The sequence below is a fragment of the Piliocolobus tephrosceles genome, chromosome 10 (genome assembly GCF_002776525.5).
Source record: "Piliocolobus tephrosceles isolate RC106 chromosome 10, ASM277652v3, whole genome shotgun sequence".
NCBI classification, from domain to species: domain Eukaryota; kingdom Metazoa; phylum Chordata; class Mammalia; order Primates; family Cercopithecidae; genus Piliocolobus; species Piliocolobus tephrosceles.
In genome coordinates this window covers 124,291,913-124,308,324 of record NC_045443.1, presented here as the reverse complement: position 1 = coordinate 124,308,324, position 16,412 = coordinate 124,291,913, and the positions used below count along the sequence as shown (strand labels likewise).

The window sequence follows — 16,412 nt, the reverse complement described above, 5'->3', positions numbered from 1 at the left end:
CCCATAATGTTGTTAGCAGGATTAAATGAGCTAATACATAGTCCACCCACAGAACTGCAGGCCGATGTCATGGTGGCCCACGAGCAGACCCAAAAAAGACCCCTGAAGCTTAAAAGCATCTCAGAGCTCAGCATAACCAAGCAGAAGAAGAAAAAGAAAGACCAAGACAAGGTGAAACTCAAGGAAGTGACGGAATGAGCAAAAAGATGAAGGAGCAGAAGCAGTGTGGCCAGGACAAGCGGACCCCAGCCCAGGTGGCCTTCAAGAATCTGCAGAACAAATGGAGAGGATCCTGAAGAAAGCATCCAAAACCTCCAGGCAGAGCGTGGAGGACTTCAGCTGACACCTGCTGCACACACTCCAGGAGCATGACAAGGTTCTGGCAGCCAGCTGGACCACGTGGCCTCCGCCCTGGGGATGGAGCAGCAGCTTTGGGGAGCGGGAGTCCACATTGGAGTAATGTCCGTTTCCTTTGGTATTTTCTAGAAACATTGTTTTGCTGCACCCTCAAATCTCCTCCTGCAACAGTGCTTTTCAGAGCTGGGCACCCTCATTCTGGAACTTGATTAAAGTGAAACAGTCCTTTTACTCAGTGTAGGTTTCTTGGTGGCACACAGAAAGTACACCTTTTTGGGTAAATGGGAAGTTTTAAAAGCTTATCCAGAAGTAAAGGCCACTTTTGTGTCCATGTCTTGTAAAAATGTTTTTACCTTCGAGCTGTGTCTCACCCTCTGAGGTCCGCCAGATGTCTTCGCCAGGATGAGATGAACCGCAGAGGATGAGGGGCTAATGCCAGCGTGACCTGCAGGGTGCAGACTCCTGTGAGACCCAATGTGGGTGCCCTTCCAAGCATCCTCCAGCTGTTCCCTGCAGGCCCCAGGAAAGCCACTTGCAGCTTTGTGGTCCTCCAACGGCCTCCTCAGCCACCTGGCCGGTGAGACAGTGCAGCCTGATAGAAAAGCAGCCATCTAGGGCAGGGATGGACCATGTGCCTCGTCCCTTTCTGGGTTTGTCCCCCTAGATCCACCTTCCAAAAACTACTAATGGGCATTGCCCATTGATTGCCACTTTTCTTTGTAATGAAGCTCAGACATGGGCTGCCTTGGCCCTCAGCTCAGAACCCCAAGGAGCCTCTTGAGTTTACTCAGAGTTGGCAGATCACATGGGGCTCTTTGGCATCCCTGTGCCCTAAGGACACCTCAGGGGTGACACGACCAGGACAGAGCCCCAGCACAGACAGACATGGGTGCAGTCAAATGGTAGAGCCCAGGTACCAGTGCTGGAGGGCCAGAGGGCCTGTGTGTGCCAGGTAAGGGTCCACCTGCATGTACCATTGGGAAAAATGGTCTCTTTGAGGGAGAAATAGCCTCTGTTAATGTAGATATTTAAAGAATAACAAAGGCAGAAGAGAAAATCCAAGTGTGGAGTTTGGGAGTTGTCTGCAAACTGTAGAATAAAGCAAAAACTAGTTATTAAAAAGTGAGCTCATATAGACAAATAAGTTAGAAAATCGATGTATTATCATAGTTTGATAGATATTTGCTTTTAAAATTATAATTGTAAAAATCATAGTCCTTTGAATCATCAGTCTATATAAACTTCACTCTCATCAGACTAAAATACATTTTAGTACAAATGAAGGGATAGCATTTCATTTATTTTAGAATATTTTCACAGAAGATTTCATACATCTGGCAAAATGTAATTATATGTTAAATACGTATCTCATTTCCACATTTAGCGTATAAGAGGAAAATTATTTGAGGTCAAAATTCCTCTTGAAAGTCCTTTAAATCAACTGTAAATTACAGAGTATGCATGTATTTGTGTATATAATCCTTTTAAGTAATAACTATGCCTCTCAAAGTGTTGAAAGTCACTGAGTTAGACCAAAAATTTAATGAAAGAGAAAACAACACACAGAAAGCTGTCCAGTCCTTATCATGGATCCGGCATACTGGAGAAGCCACACGTGTTCCTTCTTGCCTGCAGGGTTGACTCCATTGGGTTCCGCTGCTGACCTCAGCACACAATCCTAGATCATCTTGTTGTGACAATTAAGGAGATCATAGACAACACCTTGCTAAGGATTGAGTTTTAATGCTGGTGCTTTAATTATCCTTTCATGCTACAAAACCACGTGAGGCAAGGTATTAACATCTAAGTTTTTTTGAAAGCATCAAGAATTCCAAAATCAGGTACAAAATCAAAAGGCAGATTTTCAAACAAAACCTTTGAAAAGTGGTTCTTTAATGCTTAAAGGATCTCCCCCTTTTCTAGAACAGAGAAGTGTCAAGAGAAGTGAGCAAGAAAAAATGTCTTTGGACAGAGCATGGTGAAGAGTCATCTTTGTGTTTAAAGGCAATCTTGAAACTCATGGGCACTGTGGTCTGGGATCTGAGTCCTGCTTAGGATGTGTGAGGCTCAGAAGGCCTGGTTTCCTGTTGGGTATCAGAGCTGGGAGGTGCTTCTAATCCTAGAAGGGACCTGGGCTCTCAGAAGGCACTGGAGGAACGAGGCTTCATGTCCTGTGCACCAGAAATGGGTAAGTCCCGAGCTGACTGTGACATTTGGCATTTATTGTCCAAAGAGAGATGTGTTTGAATATGAGCATGTTTGCTATTGATAATTATGCATAAAAAATAGACAAGGCTGGGAGTTAAGCCAGGCAATCAGAACTCTGTGGTCCTCTAGCCATGCAGAGAACCAGCCTGGAGCCATTGAAAGGGCACACTTGGAGGGCAATGCAGCCTGGGCAGAGTCAGAGTTGGGTGGATGAACAAACAAAAGCAGTTGTGGAGGTTCAGGAGGGGTCTGCAGAAGCACACTATGCATAGCTCAGGGGGTCACCATCTGACTGCCCGACAGGGTACCTTCCAGGAGTCCAGAGAATGAATCAGACTGAAACTTCCACCAGACCAGAGACCTCAAGCCAGCTGAAGACAGTATGTCACAATCTCTCCTATCTCTTTTGTGTCCTTTCTTCCCTTTCCTTCCCCTTCCCCTCACCAGCCCTGGAAAGATTAGAAACCCTGGAAAGAAGAGAGGGGAGAGAGAAGAGAAACTTTTTCCACCATGCCTGCCAAAGTCTTCCAGCTTGAGCTGGGAAAGGAAATAACTTAATGTAGAATTGTACTTGAAATTTTCCGTGATATTTTGAATCGATTATTCTAATTTAGACTGTTTGCAACTTTTAGGGGAACACAGGACTACTACTGACCCTAAGAGAGGTGGTGGAAAGTCCTGGGCTAGCTGAAATTTTCATCCATTTACAGGAAGGATTAACTCATTGGAGAAAATTGAAGGGCTCAGGAAGACAGAATAATTGCATTTTAATGATATCCCATAAATTGCATCTTCAGTCTACCTATTACTAGTGATTTTCTTGTGTTTCCATTCCTCCTATTAACAAATACTTACAAAATACTGTGTGAATCACTTTCTTTAAGAAATACAACTATGATATGACTTCAGCTTACTGAACACAGGTTGTTTAAAGTTCAAAGCATTCGTGTAAATGCTTTCATTAATCTAATTCTTCTTTACAACAAAAACATAATCCCTCTGGCTTATCACAAAGAAAATCCCCCTTAAAACATTTTGAAGATATTAAGAAGTCTGGGCTGGGCGCGGTGGCTCAAGCCTGTAATCCCAGCACTTTGGGAGGCCGAGACGGGCGGATCACGAGGTCAGGAGATCGAGACCATCCTGGCTAACACGGTGAAATCCCGTCTCTACTAAAAAATACAAAAAACTAGCCGGGCGAGGTGGCGGGCGCCTGTAGTCCCAGCTACTCGGGAGGCTGAGGCAGGAGAATGGTGTACACCCGGGAGGCGGAGCTTGCAGTGAGCTGAGATCCGGCCACTGCACTCCAGCCTGGGCGACAGAGCAAGACTCCATCTCAAAAAAAAATAAAAAATAAAAAAAATAAGTCTGATGTATATTAATGTCTCCCTCAGCTTCCTACAAGTCAGTTTCAAATACTTTTTACATTTTACTTTCAGGCTTCAGATTGTGACAAGGGCGTCAACTTGGTGAATAGAAAATCACCCTGCATTGAAAAGACTGCTGCTGGATCCACATCCTAGGTTCAGCTTTTATGAGCAGTGGGGCTCAGAGGAGGGGAGATTTACTAAATACATGATCTGGAGGAAGTATAAAGAAAATAGTAATAAAGAACAATGCCTTGAAGATTGTAAACACTGAAAGTTGGTGGCTGAGTTTTATCCTATTATTTAGGATTTTTTTTTTTTTTTTCCGTCTTAAGGACAGAATTGCAGCAGGAACCAACTGAGAGCAGAAGTTGTCTGGGGCTGTTTCTGGGACGCTGGGTGTTGGGGGTGGAGGTGGGGAAAGCAGGGAGCTGAGTCCCAAGGACTAGAACGAAGCCAGTGCCTTTCTCTTCCTTCCTGCTGATCTCAGCTTGTCTGGTCTTGGTTTGGACTCCTCTGTTCCCACAGCAAAGTCTTCTCCACAAGGTTAAACAGCACCCATCTCTCTCTCCAGCCTTTGTCTCTGGTGGCAAGGCTTTCACTCCAGTTTTAAACTTTAAAAATCTAGAGAGAGTCGCAGGCCTGGATCGGTTTCCATGCCTATCCCGAATCTATCCTGGGGGAATAGGCAGCTAAGATTGTCCAGGTTGAGCCGGGTTCCTCCATGGGGTCAGAGGAAGGATGGGGTGCACGCTGCTGTAAAAACTAAAGTAGAGGTTCCTCTTCAAAGAGACTTTCCTCCCCATCTAACTAGGAATAAATAGTAACTTCTCTTAGAAGCAAACTTTATTCAAAGACCTGTGCTAACATTCTTAAATATCTGCTAGCCGTAATAAAGAAATCAGTGTACTTTACGTTCTTAGCTCCCACAATTTAGCCTAAATATTTCTCCTGGCATACTTATACTGGACCAAGCAAGCATTAGGTCATAGCCTGTTCCTCTTCCTTATTTGGAGGTGTTTTTACCTTTCTCAGCATTCCACAAGTTACTTCCTCCTTCCTTTGTTCTCCTCTGCTTTTGCCTCTTTTAAAAAGTTCTAAGTTGCTAGCCAATCGGGACAGACACAGAATGTGAGGTCCCGTTCCAGCCAATGGAAAATGGACACAGCAGCAGGGTGGACACATCAGGTTATAAAGGACCCTGTCTCCTGTGTTCAGTGTCCTCTCGTGGCAAAATTGCTGGCGAGTGTACTCTCTGCAGAAAGTAAAAAAACGGTCTTGCTAAGAAAATTATATTTATGTTCAAATGCTACTTCTTTGCAACATCAGGAAACAAACATTTCTAACACTGCTAAGAGAAAGGAGGAAAAAGCCTTGGAGTAGGATCAAACAGAAAGTTGGAGAATATTAGATGTCAATGTAAGTCCGCTCAATAGGCCTCTGAGTTTCTACCAGAGGCAGGCAGATACTGCTGATCGCTAAGGATCCAAGGACAAGAAAGGCATGTGGCTACTCCTTGCAGATGGCACCCATTCACTGTGAGGAACAGAGCTGTCACCCAACAATCACAGCACACTGTGAGGAGCTAGCGTAGACAGGTTAGAAAGCAGCATTGTGGCAGCTCTCAGAAGGGGTTAGTGGTCTCTGCCCTGGGCAGGTAGGCACCAACGACCTCCTAAGATTCTTGATTGAGGCCTTGTAGGATGAGTAATGGTGTCCCAAATACAACAGTAGGAGTGGCTTCCAGACAAGGCATGGAATGGCGTGGCCGCAGGCAGTACTGGAATGGTACCAAATGTTGGGATTCAAAGGAGTAAGCAGGAAAATAGAAGAGTTGCACCTACTCATGGATAAATGGGCAGGTGTTAGCACGGAGGGTATTGCCGCTGCGCTAAAGAGCTGGCAACTTGTTTCTGAGCATGGTTAAAAAATCAGCTGGTGATATGACTATCATGAAGAATAGTAACGGGGCCTCATAACTGTGGACTCCGGATAGGCACCGTGCTTTGTGTGTTTCACCCTGTGAATAGGTGCTGTTCTAGTTCTTTATTTTATTTATTTATTTTTGAGATGGAGTCTCACTCTGTCACCCAGGCTGGAGTGCAATGGTGCAATCTCAGCTCACGGCAACCTCCACCTCCCTGGTTCAAGCAATTCTCCTGCCTCAGCCTCCCGAGGAGCTGGGACTACAGGCACAAGCCACCACGCCCGGCTAATTTTTGCATTTTTAGTAGAGGCAGGGTTTCATCATGCTAGCCAGGATGGTCTCAATCTATCGACCATGTGATCCACCCATCTTGGCCTCTCAAAGTGCTGGGATTACAGGCGTGAGCCACCGAGCCCGGCTGGTGCTGTTCTAGTTCTTACGGTGCAGGTGAGAAAACCAGGCTTAGAAGATCTGTATGCTTTATCCAGGATCCCTCAGACAGTAAATGGCAGATCTGGAAAGTCACTTCACTACACTACACAGCCTCTTGAAAAAGGCAATGCATGTGGCAAACAGAATATAGAGAAATACTGAAAATGAGGCATTATTACTTTCAAGCCAACGTCAGAAACAAATAACTAACATACTGGACATTATAGAATATGTGAGCTCACAATTTGCCCTGTGAAACTCATCAGCATTATCTCAGCTCCTCAAATGTCCACTTGAGTGGGCTGAATTGCAGTTGTATTTTTTTTACTGTGATTTCTGTGAACCATGTTTTGAATTTCAACATTTCTTCATCAGAGAATAACCAACAATGATTTAAGGGAAAGAACAAGTTCTACTTTCTTACTAAAACTGGCTATTTCTTTTTTATTTATTCATTTAGTTTTATGAGATGGAGTCTTACTCTGTTACCCAGTCTGTGATCTCAGTTCACTGCAACTTCCACCTCCCAGGTTCAAGTGATTCTCCTGCTCTAGCCTCCTGAGTAGCTGGGACTACAGGCACGCACCACCACACCTGGCTATTTTTTTTTTTCTTTTTTGTATTTTTAGTAGAGACTGGATTTCACCATGTTGGCCAGGCTGGTCTCACTCAGGCGATCCACCCACAGCCTGAGGCCTCCCAAAGTGCTGGGATTACAGGCGTGAGCCACCATGCAGGTCAAGAGCTGGCTATTTCTTGAAGCATGCATATGTATGTAATAACAGTTCATATTCATGGAGCACCTGTTCCGTGCTGAGCTCATTACAGGTGGTCTGCATCTGAATTGCTAATTAACTGCCAAGGACTTAAGTGCGGTTGCACAGAAAAGGATTAAAGTACACACACAAAACACAGTTACCGATTATGACAGAGCATTGTGGCCAGCCTTGAAGAGAGCAGGAAAAGAAAAAAGAAGAAAAAAAAAATGGGAGAATGGGTACACCAGGATGAAAGAAGCCAGCTAAATAAGCCACCTTAATAATCAGAAGTTGACTTCTGGAATCCATTTTTAATGTTAATTATTGATACTTTGAGTGCTGGGATTATAGGCGGGAGCCATCGCACTCCACCGGTGTAGCTATTTTGTAGCTATTTTGAGATTTTTTTTTTTTTTTTCACGATGGTAACCAAAGAGGGAAAATGTCTAAGTGCTAGCTTGACAGCATGGAGATTTTTTAAGGGTCGTCTTAGTTGTCTGACTTCTGAACTTTAAATATTTATGGAAGCATTAATAATAAATCCGTCTTTGCTGCTGACATGAATGGCAATGCCTGATCCTAAGGCATGGAGTTCACCTTGAACTTCGAACCCCAAAGAAAAATTCCAGTTGTCTCTGGAATAAGAGGCACAATTATTGGGAGGGAAAAAAAAAATGCCTGCCTGACTCCAGAAATTCTTTCCACGGAGAACTTTCCTGATTAAGTTTCTGAACAAGCTTCCCTGCAGATGTTCTGGGTATCTCTGTATTCATTTCTTACACGTGTTTTCTGAGATGTGCTAATTTTTGAGAAAACGCTCTCCTCTCTACCTTCTCTTTCCTCTTAACCATATGGTATATATAACCCATGCCTTTGGAAGAATCCATTTTATGCTTTGTGAAGCCTTCAAGACAGGATATTGGTGAAAAATCAGGCAGCAGAGGGGGTGGAGGGGATGTATTAGTCTCTTCTCATGCTGCTAATAAAGACATACCCAAGACTGGGTAATTTATAAAGAAAAAGAGGCTAACGGACTCACAGTTCCACGTGGCTGGAAGGCCTCACAGTCATGGCAGAAGGCGAAAGGCATGTCTTACATGGCAGCAGGCAAGAGAAAGCATGCGCAGGGGAACCCCCCTTTATAAAACTCTCTCTATAGATCTCATGAGACTTATTCACTGTCACAAGAGCGAGAGTTCTGGGCCACCGTGAATGCTTTCATCTACCTCAACCTTTTGCTTTAATAATACACGCAGGAGACTGGAGAAATGGAGCACTGTCACTCAACTTACTGTTTTCAGCTTCTTAAATTTTTTCCCAGGTTCTTCTCCTTAATTCCTTCAATTCCAAAATAGATGTGGGCCAAAGACGATATTTATATTTACAGCGAAGCTGCTCAGGTGCCTCAGCGAAAAGAATGAAAGCTCTCTTAGCTCTCCCCACAGGGCCAGCCTGTTTGTATATAAAGTCTGGGCTGTCTAAGCAATGCGAAAGGAAAATATCTTGGGCCTTTTCAAGCTGGGAATGGCTTAAGGCAAACCTGCCTCCCATTCTATTCAAAGTCACCCCTCTGCTCACAGAAATAGATGCATATCTGATTGCCTCCTTTGGAAAAACTTCTCAGAAACCCAAAAGAATGCAACCGTTTTTCTCTCACCTACCTGTGACCTGAAAGCTCTCAGTGGGGGAGGGGGAAGCTTGCTTTGAGTTGTCCCTGTCTTTCTGGATGGATCTAATGTACTTCTTACATATATTGATTGACAGCTCATGTCTCCCTAAAATGTGTAAAACCAAGCTGTGTCCGGACCACCTTGGGCACATGTCATCAGGACTCCTGAGGCTGTCACCAGCGTGTCTTGGTGTAATAAATAAACTGTGGCAAAATAAACTGTGTAAATTAACAGAGACCTGTCTCAGATTTTCTGGGTTCACAGAAATTTTACACAAAAGGAAAAAAGAAGTTTCCTTTAGTAAAAATCCTTGTTAAAACATCTCCCATTGCATCTTAAAGCTGTATATTTTCCTTCCTGTCATGTTGGTGAAACTTTCTGATGGCCCACATCCATATGAGAGACAGGACTAGCTGGATTTCCTAGGCCGACTAAGAATCCCTAAGCCTAGCTGGGAAGGTGACCCTTTCACCTTTAAACATGGGGCTTGCAACTTAGCTCACACCCGACCAATCAGATAGTAAAGAGAATTCACTAAAAGGCGAATTAGGCAAAAACAGGAGGTAAAGAAATAACCAATTGTCTACTGCCTGAGAGCACAGCGGGAGGGACAATGATCAGGATATAAACCCAGGCATTCTAGCTGGCAACGGCAACCCCCTTGGGGTCCCCTCCCTTTGTATGGGAGCTCTGTTTTCACTCTATTAAATCTTGCAACTGCACTTTTCTGGTCTGTGTTTGTTATGGCTCGAACTGAGCTTTTGCTCGCCGTCCACCACTGCTGCTGGCCACCATTGCATACCCCTGGCTGACTTCCATCCTTCTGGATCCAGCAAGTGTCCTCTGTGTTCCTGATCCAGCGAGGTGCTCATTGCCACTTCCGATTGGGGTAAAGTCTCGCCATTTTTCCCGCAGGGCCAAGTTCCCCGGGTTCGTCCTAATCGAGCTAAACACTAGTTAGTTGGTTTCATGGTTCTCTTCCATGACCCACGGCTTCTCACAGAGCTATAACACCCACTGCATGGCCCAAGATTCCATTCCTTGGAATCTGTGAGGCCAAGAACCCCAGCTCAGAGAACACAAGGCTTGCCACCATCTTGGAAGTGGCCGGCACCATGTTGGGAGCTCTGGGAGCAAGGACCCCCCAGTAACACATTCATCCTTGAATGAGAAAATGTCTGGTCCAGCTTGGTATTGTAACGTAAACATGGTGGGTGCATTTTCTTTTCCTTGAATTCCTTCACCATTTACCCAAATTTTCATTCTAACTTTCTCGAATGGAGCATAGTCAAAGCGAATGTCCAGTAACCAAGCAACCTGAGGGATGGAGAAGGATGGGGCTGCCAGTGGTCTGGGTAAGGAAGTTGCTCTGTTGCTTTGTCTTCTCTGTGTTTGGGGTTTCCACTGCTATAGGGAGCAGCCGTCGGAATCTGGATTTTGGTCTGGTCTGGCGTTCATGCTGACAGCTCACACGGCCAAGTTCAGCCCCTTTCGTTACTTCTTTCTGACCCAGTAGAGAGACAGCTGGCCATTCTTGGCTGGCCCCTGCTGTAGGTCCTGGGGGACCTGCCTGGGACTTCCCATCACTGGTGTTTTATAAGCTGATCATCTTTGAATGAAAAGGACTCCTCAGTGATGTGAGACACACCTGCCTGGTGGGCTGCCCTCTCCGTGTGCCCCCTCTCATTCACAGTCAAACACAGCGGTGGGTTTGGCCGAGTTCTCTGTACCAGCTGATGCTCCTTAGGGTGCACGTTTCTGGAAGCCCTGCTCAATCTGCTTTCAACAAAACAGAAGAAGTCACTGATGAATAGAACTACGAAGCCCAAGAGTAGAACTGACTGACTAGACTCAGGGGCCGGAATAATGAATCCAGTCTCTCTCTCCTTCTCTGTGTCTTTGGTAAATGTTAGATTTCATTTTCAGATTCCACTCACCATCTCAGGCTTCTATGATCCATATGTTACTGATACCTGAGGGAAAAATGTAGCATCTTTATCTGATAATTTCTTAGGAGTCCCAGAACTCACACTAATAATCAGCTCCACCTCTTGAAAATTCATAATAATTAGCTCAACCTATTCAAAATCCCAACACTTAACTGTGGCCACTATGTTCAGAAGGATGGAGTGAAGAGGACTCGAGAAGCCCCAGTCATGTGCCTCCTGGTTCCTAATGACAGCAGTAGGGAATAGGGTGGGTTTTTGATGCTCTAATTGGTCAGAAGGAAAAACCTCATTAAAATTCCCAGGTAGGCTGGGCGCGGTGGCTCAAACCTGTAATCCCAGCACTTTGGGAGGCCGAGATGGGCGGATCACGAGTCAAGAGATCGAGACCATCCTAGCTAACACGGTGAAACCCCGTCTCTACTAAAAAAAATACAAAAAACTAGCCGGGCGAGGTGGCGGGCCCTGTAGTCCCAGCTACTCCGGAGGCTGAGGCAGGAGAATGGCAGGAACCCGGGAGGCGGAGCTTGCAGTGAGCTGAGGTCCGGCCACTGCACTCCAGCCTGGGCGACAGAGCGAGACTCCGTCTCAAAAAAAAAAAAAAAAAAAAAAAAAAAAAAGAAAAGAAAAATAACTAAATTCAAATGAAATTTGGTACTGTGAGCCTAACAAATGAGTTGGGACATGAACAACATCAACAAAATTACCTCTGGGTAAGTCAGGACCGTTTTGCCAGAAGACGTTCTGCGTCTTGTGGCTATGGATGGCTCTCTATTCTTGTTACCAGCCCATGAAAATGATACAGCTCCAATTAGTGGAGGAACACCAGGTTCTTCATCTCAAGTTCAATTAGAAAAAAACGGGCCGGGCGCGGTGGCTCAAGCCTGTAATCCCAGCACTTTGGGAGGCCGAGGCGGGTGGATCACGAGGTCAGGAGATCGAGACCATCCTGGCTAATACGGTGAAACCCTGTCTCTACTTAAAAATACAAAAAAATTAGCCGGGCGACGAGGCGGGTGCCTGTAGTCCCAGCTACTCGGGAGGCTGAGGCAGGAGAATGGCGTGAACCCGGGAGGCGGAGCTTGTAGTGAGCTGAGATCCGGCCACTGCACTCCAGCCTGGGTGGCAGAGCAAGACTCTGTCTCAAAAAAAAAAAAAAAAAAAAAAAAAAAAAAAAGAAAAAAACGACACAGACACACGTGGAGTAGTTTTAAGGAGCAGAGCGTTTAATAGGCAAGAAGGAAGGGAGAAGACAAAAGGAAGAAGCTGCCCTGTACAGAGACAGACAGGAGGGGGGTCTCCAAAGCCAAAAGAGGAAACCCGAAGTGGGATGGATACCTGCCAGGTATATGTAGAGGCTGGAGGAGGTGGTGTCTGATTTGCTTAGCGGATTGGTTTGACCAGGCAGGCCATTTACATGGCCCTGGAAAAAACTGACCCTCCCACCCTAGTCTTTTAATATGCAAATGCAGGCCGCCATGATGTTCCACACACTTGGGGATGGGTGGGGTGGCCATGTTGCCAGGAACACGTGGGGCAAGGGCGAGAAGGCAGAGGGATCCCCACATTTGGGTGGACCTAGTTTCTAATGGCTCACATTTGCATATCAAAGGTTGCCTGTTTGGCTCTAAGAGCTGGGGCTTTCCAGCTAGACAAGAAACGTCTTTAAAAATGAAAATTTCCCAAGGACCCCTTTTTCTCTCTATCTGCCTAAAATAATTTCTTAAAAACTCCCACCACAAAAGCATCCTCCTTCTTTAAATATCCCTTTGTTTATTTTACTAGGGGGAAAGAGCTAGTGTTGACACCATTGTTCAATTTAAAGACCTAATTGAAATTACTCGATTTTACATAAATTCTCAGAATAGGTATCAAATTCCCTGGGTCCATCATCCACATAAAAAGAGAGATTAGGATGTTCAGTGCCTTTCTTAATATGCAAAACTAAAATTCTGGATGCTATTAATAAGATAGTCCCTTCTTTTTCAGACTGTCAGAAACGTTACAGCCAGACAAAGATTCTGGTTTACTTTTCTCAAGGAAAGTGGAACTGATGATGTTGGAATTGCGAGGAGATTTAGACATCATCAGAAAACAATTCACGTCGTGATGTTGGAAATCTCCTTTCTTCTTTAGTTCTGTCGATGTGGTATAAAAGAGTATATATTTTATTTAAATTTCCATCTTTAATCAGTTACAACTGATAAATAAAATTGTAGACAATTAAAGTGTACAATATGATGTTTGGATATACATATACATTGTGGAGTAATTACCACAATCGAGCTGTTTAACATATCCTATCTCACATAATTACCATTGTGTGTGTGTGTGTGTGTATGTGTTTAGTGAGAGCATTTAATATTTCAATCCTTAGCAAATTTCTAGTCTATAACACAGCACTATTACCTATGGTCACAATGCAGTACATAGATCTCCCGAACTTACTTATCCTGCAAAAGTGAGATTTTGTACCCTTTGACTAATATCTCCCTATTTTCCTCTCCCTGCAGCGCCCAGCAACCATCGTTATACTCTCTGTTTCTATGAAGGTGATTAGTTTTAATCCACCTCCTAGGGGTAGCAGTTTCAGTAATCAAACACTCACATTCCTGCATTGATTAGCAAATGTGTCATCAGAAAGTCCACACTCCAGAAGTTCTCACTAAAGCCTGTCAGCTGTCATTTTCTATGTCTGCTCAACACTGGAGGTCTCACTAGCTAGTGTAATTTGTCTAGAAGTGCTTTTTCCTTGGAAAGTTTAGTGGTGTGTTCTCTAGCAACATGGATGTAGAAAATGGGCTTTCACTGACGAGAAAGGCAGATGGAATAAACTGAATCAGTCACTCCCCACACCTGCAAAACAAGGTCTCACCGTCTCATAAGCCCCATACTCTGTACTTGTAGGGAGTACACATGAAGTCAGATGCCTAAACGACACTCCATCCAGTCACTGAGATGGCAAATTCTGGTCGCCAGATACCAACTGTGACGGGTTTCTTCTTTTAGAACGTTGTCATAGCTGTCTCATGGGACTCTTTTAGGGCATGTGTTGTGGACTGAATCGTGTTCCCCAAGACTCATGTGTTGAAGTCTTCGTTTTGTTGTTGTGGTGGTTGTTGTTGTTGTTGTGTGAGATGGAGTTTTGCTCTGTTGCCCAGGCTGGAGTGCAGTGAGGCAGTCTTCCCTCATTGGAACCTCCACCTCCCAGGTTCAAGCGAGTCTCCGGCCTCAGCCTCCCAAGTAGCTGGGATTGCAGGCATGTGTTGCCACACCCAGCTAATTTTTGTATTTTTAGTAGAAACGGGGTTTCACCATGTTGGCCAGGCTGGTCTCGAGCTCTTGACCTCAGGTGATCCACCTGCCTTGGCCTCCCAAAATGCTGGGATTAGAGACGTGAGCCACCACGCCAAACCTCATGTTTTGAAGTCTGAACCTCCAATGTGACTGTACTTGGATATAGGGCCTTTAAAGCACTAATGAAGATTAACTGAGGTCGTAAAAATTGAGCCTAATCCAGTTTGATTTGTGTTCCTAGGAGAAGAGGAAGAGACATGAGAGATGTGCACACTGAAAAAAGACCAAGTGGGGACACAGTGCGAAGGTGGCATCTGCACGCCAAGGAGAGGGACCTCAGAAGAAACTGAGCCAGCCAGCACCACACCTTCGTCTTTGACCTCCAGCCTCCACAACTGTGAGAAATACCTTTCTGTTGTTTAATCCATCCAGGCTGTGTCATTTTGTTATTGCAACCTGAGAGACCATTACAGAATGTGTGGTTGGATCACTTACAAGGATACAGATCTGGGTATCATACAGTTTACAGAATGTATGGACCGCTATGTTCCTGATTGATAATATGTATTAATTATCAAATACTCACGCGTATGGCAGAATTTGTCCTAACACTTTGTTTCCTCTTAATCTGACTGTGAAGTTGGAGAAAAGGCTAATCCCTTGCCCAGCTCAAACTCTGACAACTAGGTAATATTATTTCAAAAATGGTTGCTCATGACCCAAAGGGCTGAGGCTACTTCATGGCATTTGCTCTTTGACTCACCTGGACAATCTCTAGAAATACACCTGAAGTCGCCTGATGAAGTGCCCAATATTTCCCATTGCTCTAGGTATTTTTAGAATGGAAATGAGATGATAATGAAGCCTGAGGTCATCTTGAAGTCATTTGGTTGGCTTTCTTGGCTCTAACCAGTTTCAGCTGGTCTGGTTACCAAGGGAACCTTTTATTGCAGGCATCCTTAAAAAGTAACAGAGTTAGGATTGGGTAGAAATTCAGCTTTGTCAATGTAGGCATTACATGAGGTAATACTAACACCAGGGAAGAGATAGCACCCTTCTCACGAGTGGGTCTCTGTCACCAAGGAGGTGGTGGGGTGGAGCTCTGCCTGCCAACCAAACCCTACATCAAGACTTTATTCTCTTCTTATGCTCTAGAATTTCACAGTAGTACTGGAGATAGGACATTTCCTTAAAGAAAGATGGAAAGCTATAACAGGTTGCTATTGATCCACTGCATACAAACAGCTTGCATGTCTGCAAATTATTCTGGTTGACTTGTGTCCAGTCCTGGTCATACAAGGCCTTCAAAGACTCACCGGTTCATTGTAGAAACACAGACATTTAAAAACCTCCCATGTTGGCTGGGCGCAGCGGCTCTGTAATCCCAGCACTTTGGGAGGCCAAGGCAGGTGGATCACTTGAGGTCAGGGGTTTAAGACCAGCCTAGCCAACATGGTGAAACCCCATTTTTATAAAAAATAAAAATTAGCCGGGCGTGGTGGTGGGCGCCTGTAATCCCAGCTACTCACGAGGCTGAGGCATGAGAATCGCTGAAACCTAGGAGGTAGAGATTGCAATGTGCCGAGATCATGCCATTGCGCTCCAGCCTGAGTGTCAGAGTGAGACCCTGTCTCAGAACAGAAACAAAAACGACAACGAAAAAACTTCCCATGATCTTAGGCTCTGGCTCTGTCCAGGACATCGGCTGTCCATAGAACAACCTGAGGGCTATTTCCCAGCCACTAATTCCAGAGGTTTCCAGAGGGTTTTATTCCCTCCCTCTCTGAACACTGCAGTCCATCAGGGTTTCAGGTAGTCCTGGTTTCCCAAAATCTTAGTTGAAACATGAAACATGACATTTGACCAAAAAAAAAAAAAAGGAAAAAAGCCCCTATCTAATGCAACAGTGACCCCAAAACAATTCAGCAAGTGCATCAGGCCTCATAGAACCATTTGTTAAATCAACTCTTTCAGCTTCTGCCAATGGCCATTCTCTCCGTAAGTCTCAGGCAAAATTCCCAGTGGGAGGCAAATGAAGCCGTGTCTACACGTCTGCTGTCCTCCCTCCCACACACCCTCTTCGCTTGCTTCCTCGGTAGGTCACAATCAAAGCACTTATGCAAACTTAGTGATTCTTTATAATTTCTTATCCATTGAGTCTCTCATGCTCTGCTTTATCAGTTTTCCATGACCACGAGATACTCGCAGAATAAGCTGGCGCTTGGGACAACTGCAGATGAAAAATAGATCATTGGAGGTTGTGACCTAGCAAGAAAGATTAGGTTTATCCATAGAAATGTTAGAAAAGCGGAAGCCTAGGAGAGCCAGGTGTCAGCATTTTAAAATTAACTCCATCTTTAAACTTGCAACACACATTCCTTGCCAATCATGATCCATGGTCATAAAATATTTACTGCTGAGGAAACAGGTTGGCAATGCCTGCAAGGACA

The 16,412-nt window shown here is 44.7% G+C and overlaps 1 protein-coding gene across 1 annotated transcript; it reads right to left on the bottom strand.

Moving 5' to 3' along the window:
• Window positions 1-261: 261 nt before the first annotated feature.
• Window positions 262-15,664, bottom strand: LOC111522960. Its single transcript, XM_023187240.1, is given in 6 exon segments — window positions 262-429; window positions 711-809; window positions 811-927; window positions 11,373-11,455; window positions 14,726-14,788; window positions 15,628-15,664. Coding segments are annotated over 6 exon segments (567 nt in total).
• Between the last annotated feature and the right edge of the window lie 748 nt (window positions 15,665-16,412).